Genomic DNA, 15555 nt, shown 5'->3' on the forward strand with positions numbered 1-15555 from the left:
CAATTATTCTGGTATGTGTGTGCCTTGTGCAGTGAAATAAAAATAGTAAATAAGTGGGTGACTATGCATTTTCTTAAATGAATTCCCCAAAGAGGCAATATATATCCATTGAATTGTGGCTCTAATCAACAAATCTCTTTGCTTTTCCATATGATTTTTGGGTCAATGTAATAAAAAAAAAAATTTAGTGACCTTTTATTTATTTATTTATTTATGTTTGATGGTTAAAACTCAAAGAACTCACACATAGAAAGTATCTCCTCTTGTCTTCCGCAGAGCCTGATTTTTTCAGTAGTGGAAGGTTTGAGCTCATTCGATTGTCAAAGCAGTTGTTTCAAACCCAGCACTATTGTTTAACTTTAAGAAAGGATACAGAACAGAAGAGTACCCAGAGCTACAGTATCACAGAGGCCTTAGATGCAACTTCTGATGTCTCCAGTGGATTATGTTTTGTCACAAGAAATGACAAGAAGCTAAAGCAGATTCAAGTTACATCACATAGGGAAGGCACAGGATTTAAAGTCCCTCAGCTTAAACACTTTGCAAATCACCTAGCACCACAGTCCGTAAATTACAGGTTATACAACAATCTCAAAAACTAGGAATGGCATACTTCAGAACATTCCTGGCTCCCTCATTTAACCCCAGTCGACCCATTTCCTTAGTTAATATTGTAGGAAGTTTGACTGAAGGTCAATCTATGCTCAAACATCCCTTGGGCTGAAGTCAGATATACAGTTCAGCTATTCATCCTTTCATTTCACCAGGTCACAGGTAAAACCCTGGCTGAAAAGGCATCTGGGAAATGCAGATTTTATCTTCCCAGCATTTATGGTTTAGGAAGTCAAGCTCTAGTGTATGGCATGCACTACATGGTGTAACTGCTTAAAAGCAAAAAAAGACGTAACCTAAAAACTCTCTGGCTTGACAGCTTGGTGATAGATGGTCCTCTAAGCCTACTCTGTCCTACGCTGTGACTTTTCATAGCATTTTTTAAAAGCTATCCTACCTAACAGGGTGGCAGTATGGTGCAGTAGTCCAGTCTTTAATACTTCATCAATTAAGCCGTGTAAACCTGTGCTCAGTACTGGACATCTGCAGGTACCCGCTGTCTCCATATACAATGGCGATGACAATGACACCCACTTCATAGGGTTGTTATAAGGATTAAATGGGAAAACACAAAGTTCTTAGAGTAGTTCTTGGCACATAGTAAGCAGTAAATAGTTTATTAGTTGCATAGATATGGGGGCCTCACTGAATGTTCACTGACCTTCCAGATCCTGACACAATTACTTATATTTTCTTATAGGAGGTATATTCCAGATGTGGGAAGACTAAATGTATGCTCCAAACTCTTTAAACACCTAAAAAGAAGTCACATCACCCATGGGTTTCTTCCTCTGCTTAGCTGCCTGCATGCTCACCAATCCTAAACTCAGGCTGGAGAGTCTATAGACAGCTACTTCCACTGGCAGGGCCATAAAATTGAGTTGTAACCCCTTATAACTTTTTATTTTTCAGAGCTTGCTAAATGCTTTTTAAAAAATTGAGTAATTGTCACCATTATGAATGAGCCTAGTGTAATACTTTGAGATGTTCCACTTGGGAAAACTTTGGAATTTCCACATGCTAAATAGAGGGCTTTGTCTCTAGGAGCATTGGGATTTTAGAAAACTATGCATTGTAGAACATCATTTCCTTATCTAGTTTTTATTTTACTTTGGTATTAGGGATAAGAGAGACAGGTGACTGCTTTGTGGCCTGTTTGCCTTACCATGTGATAGTTTGCTTCTTTTTGGCAATACTATATACTTGTACAAGCAAAACACTGTTTAACTGTGAAATTACACCACCATTTTGTGAGTGTTGGACCTGCACTAACCCAGGTTTATCTCATTCTTCTCCTCCCCCTCTAGCTGGACAGTGCCACATCACTCATCCAGGCAGCTAAAAACCTGATGAACGCCGTCGTCCTCACAGTGAAAGCATCCTATGTGGCTTCGACCAAATACCAGAAGGTCTATGGGACAGCAGCTGTCAACTCACCTGTTGTGTCTTGGAAGATGAAGGCTCCAGAGAAGAAGCCCCTCGTGAAGAGAGAAAAACCTGAAGAATTCCAGACGCGAGTTAGACGGGGTTCTCAGAAGAAACACATTTCGCCTGTACAGGCTTTAAGTGAATTCAAAGCAATGGATTCCTTCTAGGACGATAGGCTTTAAGAAGAAAGCATTTTCTTTCTTTTTTTCCTTTCATTTTCTTTTTAATTCCATTTTTGTATACGTACCTGCCGACTCGTGTGCCTCTGGCATGGGGAAATAAAGGGAGCAGTGTCTGTTTGCATGTAAAATGAGATGTGATCAATACCACTGATCCATCTATAGCCCAGGAGGCGCCAGGGGGTTTCTGTCCTGAGGTGGCACAGAGCTGTCCTTTGCAACATTCTCATAAAATTGGGCAAAGAGTTCGCATCACAATGTTTATGGGAGTGGGAGGGATAGGGGAAAATAAACTTAACTCTACAAAAGCAAACTCTAATGCATGCAAGAATCATTAGGTTGGCAGGTATATAACTACGTGAAAAATCTGGAAGTGTAATGGTAGATCATAAAGCTTGTCATGCTTCTGTTTCAGTGCAAAAATGTACTAGCTGGTACGCTTAAGTGTGTGGCCCACAAATTGAACAACTTAACTTTGAAGTCATATCCATGGTATTGTATGGATTTTTAACCGAGGAGAAATGAACAAGTCCAGCCTAAAATACCGCTTTTCATCTGCATTCTGTTCTTTCTCTTCCAGCAGTGCCATTGCTAGTGTTCATGGCATCTGTTTTTTTCCCGTTTTCTGAAAAAATAAATACTTATTTTCAACAATTAAAATACTTCCTGCAGCACTGGAAGCACAGTATGCTTCTGTTTTATATTTTTTAATTTGAACTATGATTTTGTTAGAAGTAGGAAGCCCAGTGGTGGAATAGTAGAACAGTGGAAACTGATAACGTGTGAAGGTTTAGAGGCAAATACTAGGTGTAGCTTGGAGTGCTGGTATCTAATATACCATTGTATCCACTAACTCGAAATAAAGGCATTTAATCTTAACCTCTGAAGAATGGTTTCTTTGTCAAAATGCATACTTAATAAAAGATTAGAGAATCTTCCTGAAAACTGATTAAAAAAATTTTTTTTGTTTGGTTGGCTTTAGAAATTGGGGATAAAATAAACGATATCCAAAGAATCCTCTAGGTTGTCTTTACAGTCAAGATTCATTTTTGTTATAATTTGTGTTTTGCTTTTCCACTTGTTTTCACTCATTTTCAAGCTGAATCTGAAATGAGAAAGTCACATATTAGACTTTATTGGGCCATGCTCGGCACTGGGATGAACTTAAGAAATGTATTTTCAGAGAAAGGCTAAATCCAAAAAATATTGCTTTAGAAAGGTCCATTAATTTCAAAATATTTATATTTTTCAAAGTGCTATTTTTACCTATACTGGAAAAACAGGGCCCCTGATCCCATTATTAAGGAGGAATGGGCTGAAGTCTGTCTGCTATGGTTTCAGGAGTGGGAAAATGCCCCCAAAATATTCACCTGACTGCCACAAACTCCTACCACTAGAGCAGTTCCTAAAATTAACCAAACATGGTGTGTCTCCAGAAGATTTCTAGTAAAATCTCTGTTACTCAGCAATGTTATAGTGTATTGGAAGTCACAAACACCTACACTTATATTAGCTTAGGTGCACGTCCCAAAGAGATGAGGCAGGGGAGTTGTGGATGGACAGAAAACATATTCCAAAAACTTATTTAGAACTGGTTCTGCTCAAACTGCTGGTCACCACCATTGGGTGATGAAAATAACCATCTGGAGTCAGAATGTTCTATTAATGGAGGAACCACTATAAAAATGCTGTAGACTGATTTCAATGCTAATCACTGGATCACTGATCAACCAACCTGTAGCCTTTATTTGTGGAAATATTGAGAAGAGCAGCCACTGCCACTTACTCAACAACAATTTAAGGAATCCCCTCATAGGGCCAGGTCCTACTCGGGGCACCACTCAGCAAACCTCTTGGTAACCTTCCTTGTTAGTACTGGAAACTGGCATGGCAACATCCAGCATGACACTTTTATCCAGTGCCCTGAAGAACAATGATAGTCTGTTGTTAGCAGCATATTCCCATTTCTGAGAAAACTGAACTTCTCCCAAACAGCAGTGAAAAACACTTTTTAGAAAAACGCATTTCCCCCAAAGATCCATCCACTTAGACCCTTTTTGTTTTATTCCCAAAGACTCCTAGATGCAGCTGAGATCTTCTCTTCCGATCCCCTGCTCCACAGAATCCCGGGGAGTAGAGATGGTGAGGGATAAAATGCAATAAACAAAAATACTATCAACATAATGATGATCCCTTGGAAAAAGACAACATAGTGCTATTCACAAACCCAAGAACAAATATAATTAACACAGTTAACTCCCTGGTTTCACATATTATTATTTAATGGGTCCAAGAAAGTAAATATTCTTCAGACCACCCCCCAAAATTTTAATATTCAAAAGCTTCATGGAAAAATCTGAAAAATAGCTAGCAGACGTTGAAAGAGCATACAGAAAATGCCCTTGACTTTGTCCTGCAAAGTTGTACTTAAATGTTTTAATACATGCATGCTAATGAGCAACACTTATGTCTATCTTTTCTGGAAATCAATTCTTTATTTGTATCACTAGTGTTTATTGAGTAAGCATCATCACTACCCTTTCCACCATTGCTACTGAGATCAAGGAGAAAAACACCTACTCAGAAAGGTTATTAAAAACAGACTAGGCTGACCAGGAGACAGAAAGAGCCACATAAACCAGAGACTACATCAGCCTGAGGCCAGAAGAACTGGATGGTGCCCGGCTACCACCGATAACTGCCCTGACAGGGAACACAACAAAGAATCCCTGATGGAGCAGGAGAACAGTGGGATGCAGACCTCAGATTCTCATAAAAAGACCAGACTTAATGGTCTGACTGAGACTGGAGGGACCCCAGACCTTCTGTTAGCCCAAGATTTGAACCATTCCTGAAGCCAGCTCTTCGAACAGGGATTGAACTGGACTGCAAGACAGAAAATGATACTGGTGAGGAGTGTTCTTCTTGGCTCAAGTAGACACATGAGACTATGTGGGCAACTCCTGTCTGGAGGTGAGATGAGAAGGCAGAAGGGGATAGGAGGTGGTTGAATGGTCATGGGGAACACATGGCAGAGAGGAAAAGTGTGCTGTCTCACTAGGGGGATAGCAACTAGGAGTACCTAGCAAGGTGTGTATAAGTTTTGTATGAGAGACTGACTTGATTTGTAAACTTTCACTTAAAGCACAATAAATAAAAAAATAAAAAATAGACTAGGCTGCGAGCAAGGAGCCCTAGTGGTGCAGTGGTTAAAGTGCTCATCTACAAGCCAAACTTTGTCTTGGAAGAAGACCAGCCAGAATGCTCCTTAGAATCGAGAATGACAAGACTTTGTCTCACGTACTTTGACATGTTATTAGGAAGGACCAGTCCCTGGAGAAGGACATTATGGTTGCTAAAGTAGAGGGTCAGCAAAAAAGAAGACTCTCAACAAGATGGGTTGACACAGTGGCTGCAACAGTGGGCTCAGACAAGGCAGCGATTGTATGAATGATGCGGGATCCAGCATTGTTTTGTTCTGTTATACATAGGACCTCTATGAGTTGGTGCCAACTTGATGGCACTTAACAACAACAACAACAGAGAACTTGGAGAAGTTTTATTTGGAAAAGGTGGGGTTTAGAAATGAGGAAATACTAGTTAAATATATTCTGAATCAATCAAAGGTATAAATAAATACATTTGATGAGGGGGATGAGTGGGATGGACATTCGAGGAGAAAGGAACAGCGTACCTTAAGGTCTGAAAGTAAGTGTGGTTGGGCAGGAGCACGGAATTTGTGATGGGAACTAGTGGGATATAAATGTGGAGGTGTTGTATGAAGCTAAACAATGGAGGTAATTGAGGAGTTGTGGCCATCATGCAATGGGGTAATGTGGAGTTTTGAAGTGGGTTCATGATACAGACAAGGTGGTCTCTTAATATGATAAATATGACACATGTAAGGAGGCAAGGTCAGAAAAGGACTGATGTCAGTAAGAAGAGGTGTATGTGATATAAATGAAGGAAGGACTTGCAGTGACTTCTTGAATAACTATATGTGGACAAGAAAGTGATCTTTTAATCTATGGGGAAAATATTAAACAAAGCAGGAGGCATCAAAAGAAGATAGAAAGAATACACAGAGTCATTGTACCAAAAAGAACTGGTTGACCTTCGAACATTTCAGGAAGCAGCGTATGATCAAGAACTGATGATATGGAAAGAAGAAGCCCAAGCCACACTGAAGGCGCTGTAGAAAACAAAGCTCTGAGAGTTGACAGAATACCAGTTGAGGTGTTTCAACAAACAGATGCAATGCTGGAAGCACTCGCTCATCAATGCCAAGAAACTTGGAAGACAGCTACCTGGCCAAACCACTGGAAAAGATCAAGATTTATACTCATTCCAAAGAAAGATGATCCAATGGAATGCAGAAATTATCAAACTATCATTACTATCACATGCAAGTAAAATTATGGTAAAGATAATAAAAAATGGTTGTAGCAGTACCTCGACAGGGAACTGCCAGAATTCAAGGCAGATTCAGAAGAGAACATTGAACTAGGGATATCATTGTTGATGGCAGATGGATCTTTGCTGAAAGCAGAGAATACAAAAAAGGTGTTTACCTGTGTTTTATTGACAGTGCAAAGGGATTTGATCGTGTTGATCATAACAAATTATGAACAACATTGTGAAGAAAAGGAATTCCAGAACACGTAATTGTGTTCATGAGGAACCTGTACCTAGACCGAGAGGCAGTTATTCCAACAGAACAAGGGAATACTAGGTGGTTTAAAGTAAAAGGTATGTGTCAGGGTTGTATTCTTGTACCATACTTACTCAAACTGTAATGCTGAGCAAATATTCCGAGAAGCTGGACTATATGAATAAGTATGTGGCTTCGGGATTGGGTGAAGACTCATTAACAGCTTGTAGTATGCAGATGACACAACCTCGCTTGCGGAAAGTGAAGAGGACTTGAAGCACTTACTAGAAGATAAAAACCACAGCTCTCAGTATCGATTACACCTCCACATGGAGAAAACAGAAATCCTCACAACTGAACCAATAAGCAACATCATGATAAATGGAGAGAATATTGAATTTGTTAAAGATTTTATTTTAGTATGATCCACAATCAATGCTGATGGAATCATCAGTCAAGAATTTAAATGATGTATCGCATTGGACAAATCTGCTGCAAAAGTCCTCTTTAAAGTGTTAAAAATCAAAGATACTACCTTGAACACTAAGATGTGTCTGACCCAAGCAATTGTATTTTCAATTGCCTCCTATGTATGTGAAAGCTGGACAGTGAGTAAGGTAGGCCAAAAAAGGATTGATGCCTTTGAATTATGTTGTTGGTGAAGAATATTGAAGATACCATGGACTGCCAGAAGAATGAATAAATCTGCCTTGGAAGAAGCACAGTTAGAATGTTTCTTAGAAGGGAGAATGGCCAGACATTGTCTCATGCACTTCAGACATGTTGTCTGGAGGGACCAGGCCTTGGACAGGACATCATGCTTGGTAAAGTAGAGGGTCAGCAAAAAAGAGGAAGACCCTCAACAAGATGGATTGACACAGTGGTTACAACAATGGGCTCAAACATAGCAATAATTGTGAGTATGGCGCAGGACTGGGCAGTGTTTCGTTTTATTTTAAGAAGTGTTGCTATGAGCTGGAACTGACTCGATGGCCCCTAACAACAACAATAACTGCAAGCCAAGATTAAAATTTAGGTCTGTGAGATTTTAGACTCCTGCTTTCTTTCCATTTATCTGATATCTCACTCAGATTCATAGGATCTGAAGATGTGTTGAGAATCCAAGTGTTAAATATATGAAATATAAAATAGCAAAAGTAGTTAAATAAAAATTCAAGATATGTTACAAAGAGGTGTATATTTAGCTGCAAAATAACTGGGGGGGGTTGAAATCTCAGTGGGCTGTAGTGATATGAAAACATAACAAGAAAGGGCAAGTTTAAACTGAGTTCTGGAAGAATGGTTTGATTATGTGTGTGTGTGGGTGGGTGAGAGCGAGATCATTGGGGTTTTACCAGATCTTTAACACAGTTGATTCTTATTATTCATGGTAGTTATGGTCTACAATGCTGCCACAAATGTTGAATTATTAAATACTGAACCATTGCTCCTATGGGAAATACTAGGTTAGATTTCTGATAGCCTCTGTCACAATATATCCATGAACTTATCTGTATATAGCCTTGTTTTATGTGTGTTTCTCTTTAAATATGGCTTATTTAATATATATTATTAATTCATTAACATTGTCCTCTTAGCCAAGAGCAGTATAAATCATGCCTGAACGAAGCGTATCTAACATGTATTTTCTGCCTAGGGCTACATCATAGCTTTCTTGCTCTTAGGAACACTAGAAAGTTCTTCCTTGCTACATTTGTGGGCCATTTTAAACAGAGAAATCATCAAAAAAAGGCATAAAAATGCAAAAAACATGGCACAAAATAGACCACGAAGAGGACATGTGTTTATAGTACAAGAGCTGAAAGATGAAAGCAGAACATCTCCTTGTCCTACCTCAGCTGGGAATTGATGTATGTGTGCTGCTCTGTGAATGGCAACGAAAGTGCCTTGAATATTGATTTTGGGGTCACAAAAAAAAAATGTAGTGAGTAGGAAAATTCAAAAGACTGAATCTGTGAATAGTGAGGACTGAGTGTGTGAGGTTTAAATATGAGATGTAAGAGATTAGAATTTTTTTTTTTTTGTAAATTATCTTTAAATCCATTGATGGGATTCAGACATACCATATTTTTACACAAATAATGCACACCTTCTATGTTTCTTTGGCAACTTCACCCTCCTCCTGCAAAGTATTTTTGTAAGCATGTTAATTGTTTTTTATAGCAACATATAAAAAAATGGGGATAGCAGTACTTATGATAATACTGGGGGGCGCAGTAGGCAAACAAACCTAGAAGGCTCCTTTAATCACTTAATTTGGTAAAAAGTATGGGCCCTGGTGGTGTAGTGGTTAAGAGCTACAGCTGCTAATGAAAAATCAGCACTTCAAATCTACCAGGCACTCCTTGGAAACTCTATGGGGCAGGTCTACTCTGTCCTATAGGGTTTCTATGAGTTGGAATTGACTCCACCGACGGCCATGGGTTTTTCTGGTTTATGGTGTTATACTCACTGGAAACATTGTCTGAAATTTGGTCAGATGTGGGTTCAAATCCTGATCACATTACTCACTAACTACGAGACCTCAGAAAAGTTACTTATATTTTTTTGAGCCTTAGTTTCCACCTCTGTAAAATTAGAGCCTTCAGCTGATTAAATTTATAACTCAAAATCACTCTCTAAGTCCATCCACCTCCTGCATAGGCCAAACAGACAAGTTAGAAGAGGACATGATAGGAAGTACCACCCCTGCATCTTTCGAGTTTTTAATGGTGATGTTATTGTCTGCATTTTTCCTAGGGTTGCATTGTTGCCTTTAGTTAATTTACTATTGTGGAATGGAGGGGAAGTCCTAAAGTTTCTGCTTGATCTTTTCTACTCTAAAATCCCCTACACTTATGGATCAGTGAGCCCATATAGGAACCAGTCAGTTTCAAGGTGTGTTTATTCCAAACTAAATGATAGGGTGTAGAATCATAAGAAGGGTCTATAAAACCACTGTACTCACTGTGAGCTAGTTTGGGTCCAAATCTCCATTTTTATCACATTGTCACAAGTCTTCACTCTGACCAGAAAAGCACAATATCATTTTAGATCTCCAGGGTTAACATCAAAAAAGACCCAATGTGTAATAATATATGAAATATCTGGGAGTTTCTCTTTGGCCAGTTCTCAGGTATTCTGCTTATGACACAGGTCTCTTTTGGGAAATTTTGAAGGAAGATTTATAGTATGTGATCACAGCAGGGTCACAGGGTCCTTCTTCAAGGTTTCAAGCTTCATCTTCATTCAAAGGGATTCAAGTCTGAAACTTAGCTCTGGGACTGGATGAGAGCTGTGCCTCTCTGTTGTGGAAATTCAGCCTTGTCTCTACTTACAGATCTACAGTTTTTTTCTGATTTTATAAATCAAGCAATACTTTGGTAGTATGTCATATTAGTCAGAGTTATACAGTGAAACTAAACCAATACTATTTTTCTTTCTGTCTGTATGTATATGTATTGAAAAAAAAAAAAAACCACTGACTCATAGCGACCCTGTAGGACAGAGTAGAACTGCCCCATAGAGTTTCCAAGGAGCACCTGGCAGATTTGAACTGCCAACCTTTTGGTTAGCAGCCATAGCACTTAACCACTATGCCACCAGAGTTTATATATGTATATATATACACATATATATATAAAACTTGTAGATCTGATATATCTATATCTATGTATCTCTCTATGTATCTATCTACCTATCACCTATCTATCTATGTATAATTAAATATATATATATACACAGAGAGAGAGATGGTATTGATATATATATATACCAGTTCAGGCTAATATATATATACATATATAAAATATGTACATATATATATATACACACTCACAGATATACTTGCACACATATACATTTTTGTTGTTGTTAGGTGCTGTTGAGTCGGTTCTGACTCATAGTGACCCTATAGGACAGAGTAGAACTTCCCCATAGGGTTTCCAAGGAGCAGCTGGTAGACTCGAACTGCCAACCTTTTGGTTAGCAGCCAACTTCTTAACTACTGTGCCACCAAGGCTCTGTCTCCCTCTATATATACATAACCGACTTGACAGAAATGAATTTTGGGTTTTTATTATTATTATTATTATTGAGAGAAGAAAACTGGCTCACAAAATTATGATTGCTGTGAAGTTCAACATCTATATGTCAGGAGCAGATTAGAAACTGGAAGGATATCTATGTTACGGTCTTGAGGTAGAATTCAATCTCCTTCAAGAAATTTCAGTTTTTGCTCTTAAGGCCTTTAAGTAATTGGATAAAACCTATCCACCACATAGACGATAACCTGATTTAAAGTCAACTGATTGTAACATGTAAATACTTTCATAGCAACACCTAGATCAGTGTTTGACCAAACTGGACACTACAGCATAGCCAAGTTGACATACAAAATTAACCATTACAAATGTCCTCATGATAAGTTAGCCAACAGAAAAGGTCTCTAAAAGCAATGATTACTCATACCTTATAGTCTTTGCACTCACCTTGTCTCTGAAAATTAAGCAGGGATCCAGGATCTCTGCCAATCTGGGATTTTGTTATTCCCATTGAAATCAGGAGGCACATTTCAAGATCACCATCTCCCACCATCATCCCCGGTGTAGAATGGAAAATCACAACTGAGTTTTTCAAACATGCTGATTGTGTTCCCCTCATTAATGTACTTCTTGATGCAGTTGAGAAATGCATATTCTTTTTGCCTTATCAGGAGATACTCTGGAGAAGGAAGAGAGAGGATGGGCACATTGCTCCATGAAAAATGAACTCTAAAATTATATCTCCTTAAATTTTGGGATTTTCTTCTAAATTTCATTTAATGTAAATCGCCATTGAATTTATGCTTCTTTCACTGAAGCAAGCAAATTATTAGAACCATTTCCGTAAGTTTAGGCTATTATGTTATGGTGCAATAAGCTTCCTTTTTTCTGGTCTTTCTGGCCCTGGGCTTGCTATTCTCCTGGAATGATTGGTTAGGCTGCAATCCACCAAGTGATTGATCTGTTTGCTATGCACCTAAATAGCTTGCAAGGATTGGTTAGTTTGCTATCCACATAAGTGGCTTGCAATCCACCCAGTACGATTGGTTGGTTTGCAATCCACCTAAGGGAATGGTCAATTTACAAAAGCCTTGTCTTGAAATTGACAAAGAGTTTTCCTGTATAAGTGACCGTTCTTACAGAAGTTTTTTGGGAATCTCCTGATCCACAAGAGTCTGGAAAGGACTGCACCTTTTGGATCCTGTATCCTTGTGCTGAGAACCAAATAGATCTGAGTGACAGGGCTGTATTAGGCTGAAAACACTGAAGACCAAGAGAAATGGTGGTAGCCGTATAAGCAGTGGGAACCATGAAACCGACAGATGGTGGTGGTGGTCAAAGGTCAAGTCCGCCTACAGAGAAGATGGCTGTGGTAGGCAGAGTAGGCACACGGAGCAGAGTTGGGCACCTCCAGGCAAGACTCTGATTCTGATATTCAGTTTGAAGACTATGAGAAGCTTTGAAGAGTTTGGGAATCCCACTGAAAGGCAAATGCCACAGGTGAGGTAATTTTAGGTCTTTAAACAAGAGAAGGCTAGTCTCTTCAGACAAAAAAGGACAGATAGGCTCCACTGGCAGGACAGACTCAAGGAGATTTGGAGATTCAAGGTTGTCGTATTCATCTAATGTCTCCATTCCAAATGTCAGGTCCCATTCCTTGTCATTCAAAGCCCTTAACTAAAGAGGCTTAGTAAAGATATTAATTCAACTCACATTGCAGGATCAAAACTGGTTCTTATTTTCAACTATATCAATCTTGTGTTTATGAGAGAAAAATTATTTTGGGGACATCAGATAACATATCTAGTTCTGTGTCTTGAGCTGAGTGTTTAGGGCCCTGAGGCTGTCATTTTCTTTCTGTAATCTCTCCAGTGCTGTGAGAAACAACCAGTCAAACTTTGGTCCTTATAAGAATCATTACCACCATAATGGTCAAGTTCAACAGCACTTTGTCTCCCAATGTCTTATCATTTAAACACACTTTATTCCAAGCCATCACTAATGATAATTTAACTATGTAGAATGCCACTACTTTCTATGGATTATCAAAAATACATTTACTAATGTCTGTGAGGTCACCTCTGATTACAAATCAAATCAGTTCAAATAACCAATCCCTTATTCTCATACTTGAGCATCAGTTTTCTGAGACCTTTTCTGGTACCAAGACCTGTTTCAATCTGGGTCCAATCAGGAAAACATATCCATGATTGGCATTATAAAAGTGGGATCATTTCTATCAGCAATTGTTTACAAATATATTGGGAGGGTTAGAAGAGAAAAAAGACAAGGAAGGGTTGAAAGAAGAGAAAGAGAATTTCTTTGTCATCCCTAGATCAGATGATAAAGTCCCTGGGGTGTTACCTACAGTCCACCTTATTCCTGCGTTGTTGGAGGTGCTATTGCTGCTAAGCCTGGAAGAGCTGGTGAAGAGTTGCTGATGAACTCAGGGTTCTGTATGCAGGAGGCTTGCCCCTCTTGCTGTAAAAAGGTATGATTATGTAGGAGCCAGGAATAGAGGTCTTCTCCTCCTTTCTACCTTCTAATCTCTTACCAGTCCCTTTCACTGGTAGAAGCTAACAAGAAGTTAAGGCTTAAGGGAATCTGGGAAATGTAGTTTTCAGTCCCCCAGTCTCAACAGTTCAGAGCAGAGTGCAACAGGGTGAAAATGGGCTGAGCAACAGTCAGTAAATAACTGATAAATCAGGTCTTTAAATATGTAACTTAACATGATAGACTGTATTGTAACATTAAAGTTTTTAATGTGAAATCTATGGATGAGATTCAGATTTCACACACTGATTAAGAATGCAGGATCTCAGACAGATGTGGGTTCACATTCTGGTTACCTTGTATTCTAGCTTTGTGATTTCCAACTAGATAGTTTTCCTTTGAAAGGTTAGTTTTTATATTTGTAAAATGGGGGTATATAATACCCACCTTATTTGATTGCTGACAATATTAAGAGTGTAGAATAGCCACAGGACATAATGTTGTTGTTATTTGCCCTTGAGTCAATTTCCATGTCCCCTGTAATTATACACAGTGATGGCGGTAGTGGTGGTGGTGACAATGTCAGTGGAGATGACAGCATTGGTAGAGGTGAAATGTTGAGTGCTAATACTGATGAGCTTTTTCTAGTGAGAGAATTCATGATTTTGCTCATATTTTCAAAGTGATCAAAGACTGCCCAAATGTTAATAATCACCGCTAGGGCTAATTGGGAACTACTAGAGTTTTGAGAAGGTAAGTGACATAGTTAAAACTCTTTGGGGACTATTGACCTGATTCTGGAATTTTCGAGGGATGGTGGGTGGGAGATAAAGAGACTGGTACAAGGCAGTCAGCAATCATTTGTTGAAAATTATTTACTAGATAGAGAAGAAGTTAGAAAGTTTACTTAAGAAAGGTTCTTTCATGGATACTCCCTCCCCTGAAGAAGCTTACTGTTTAATGAGAATGTGATTGAAATTGTTTATACGATGATACTATTGTTGAAGTATAAAAAAAAGAACTTGGTTCCTGAGTGTAAAGATGAGAGACATCAAAGAGGTCCTTTAACAGAAACAGGCACATCAAGAGGTAAGAGCTAGTTGGAAGATGGATTAGAGTGCTAATTTTTCTTTTCCTTCCTTCCTTCATTCCTTCCTCCCTCCCTCCCTGCCTGCCCCTCTCCCTCCCTTCCTTTCAGTTTTCCTGAAAAAGAAAGTTTTTTTTTTTTTTTTTGGTATTATTTACAGTATTAGGAAATTTATTTTTCTTTTTTTTTAACTTTTTAAATTCCTTAACACAAAAATAAAATTTACCTGAAATCCCACCTTTTTACTCAAATTTTATGAAGTACGTTTAAAAGTCCATTCTCCTGTTCTTCAACCCCTCCCCCTCTACTGGTTTTTAATCTTTCCAGATATTTTTTATGCTAATAAAATATGGGTCTAATGTAGGCAGAAGGCCTCCAATATATAATCGTTGGCACAGTTGTCACAATTGAGGCTGCGATTGATGTCTGACAACCACATCAAAAATGACCAATTTTCAAAGCTTTGTCACTGTAAACAGCATTGCTTCCTTTCTTTGAGGACAAAGTACAAGCCATAAATACAGTGTATTCCAGATGTAAGATTTCTCAAGAATTGTAAAAATTCTACCTTTGAAAGCTAGAAGTGGCAAACATAGAAGAAATGCCCTTAGCAGAGAATAAGCCAGGTCCATTTTGATCCAGACACTGCTGCTCTGGTATTCTTCCTGGATTTTTATTTAATTTGGCCCTGAAAGCATGTTTGAAGTCATATTTGCTCAGCTCAGAGATCCTGCCAACAGGAACGCCTGATCCTTAGCAGCCTTTTAATCTTTACCTCACGACACTGTGGATCTCTGAACTTGACTGTATGCTTTTGTAAGTCAGTGCTTGCCTCTGTAGCAGTCAACAGGTAATTTTTTCTTTTTCCTACATAGACCCTATGGGAAAAAGAAGGAAGTGGCAACATTGTCAGCACTTAAAAGAGCAGTCAAGCAGAAGAAAAGAATACTACTTCACTTAATCTCCTTTGCTTGACCAGCACCAAGTGGGTAATTCAGCTCTGATTGAAATAATTTAGGTAAAACGGTAATGGAAACCAAAACTATATATTACGCATGCATA

The 15555-nt window shown here is 38.7% G+C and overlaps 1 protein-coding gene across 6 annotated transcripts in view; it reads left to right on the forward strand.

Annotated features, from left to right (window-relative positions):
* Nucleotides 1-2262, forward strand: part of CTNNA2 (catenin alpha 2) — a 1142650-nt gene extending 1140388 nt beyond the window's left edge. For 5 of the 6 annotated variants that reach the window (XM_023552816.2, XM_010593677.2, XM_003413708.3 and 2 more), the window contains one exon: nucleotides 1920-2262. In XM_023552816.2, the coding sequence (XP_023408584.1) occupies nucleotides 1920-2207 (288 nt within the window). In that variant the 3' untranslated portion in view covers nucleotides 2208-2262. The remainder of the gene's footprint in view (nucleotides 1-1919) is intronic. The other variant, XM_023552817.2, reaches the window with a different exon arrangement.
* The last annotated feature ends 13293 nt before the right edge of the window (nucleotides 2263-15555 follow it).

This window comes from Loxodonta africana, chromosome 15 (assembly GCF_030014295.1).
Source record: "Loxodonta africana isolate mLoxAfr1 chromosome 15, mLoxAfr1.hap2, whole genome shotgun sequence".
In the NCBI taxonomy this organism is placed as follows: domain Eukaryota; kingdom Metazoa; phylum Chordata; class Mammalia; order Proboscidea; family Elephantidae; genus Loxodonta; species Loxodonta africana.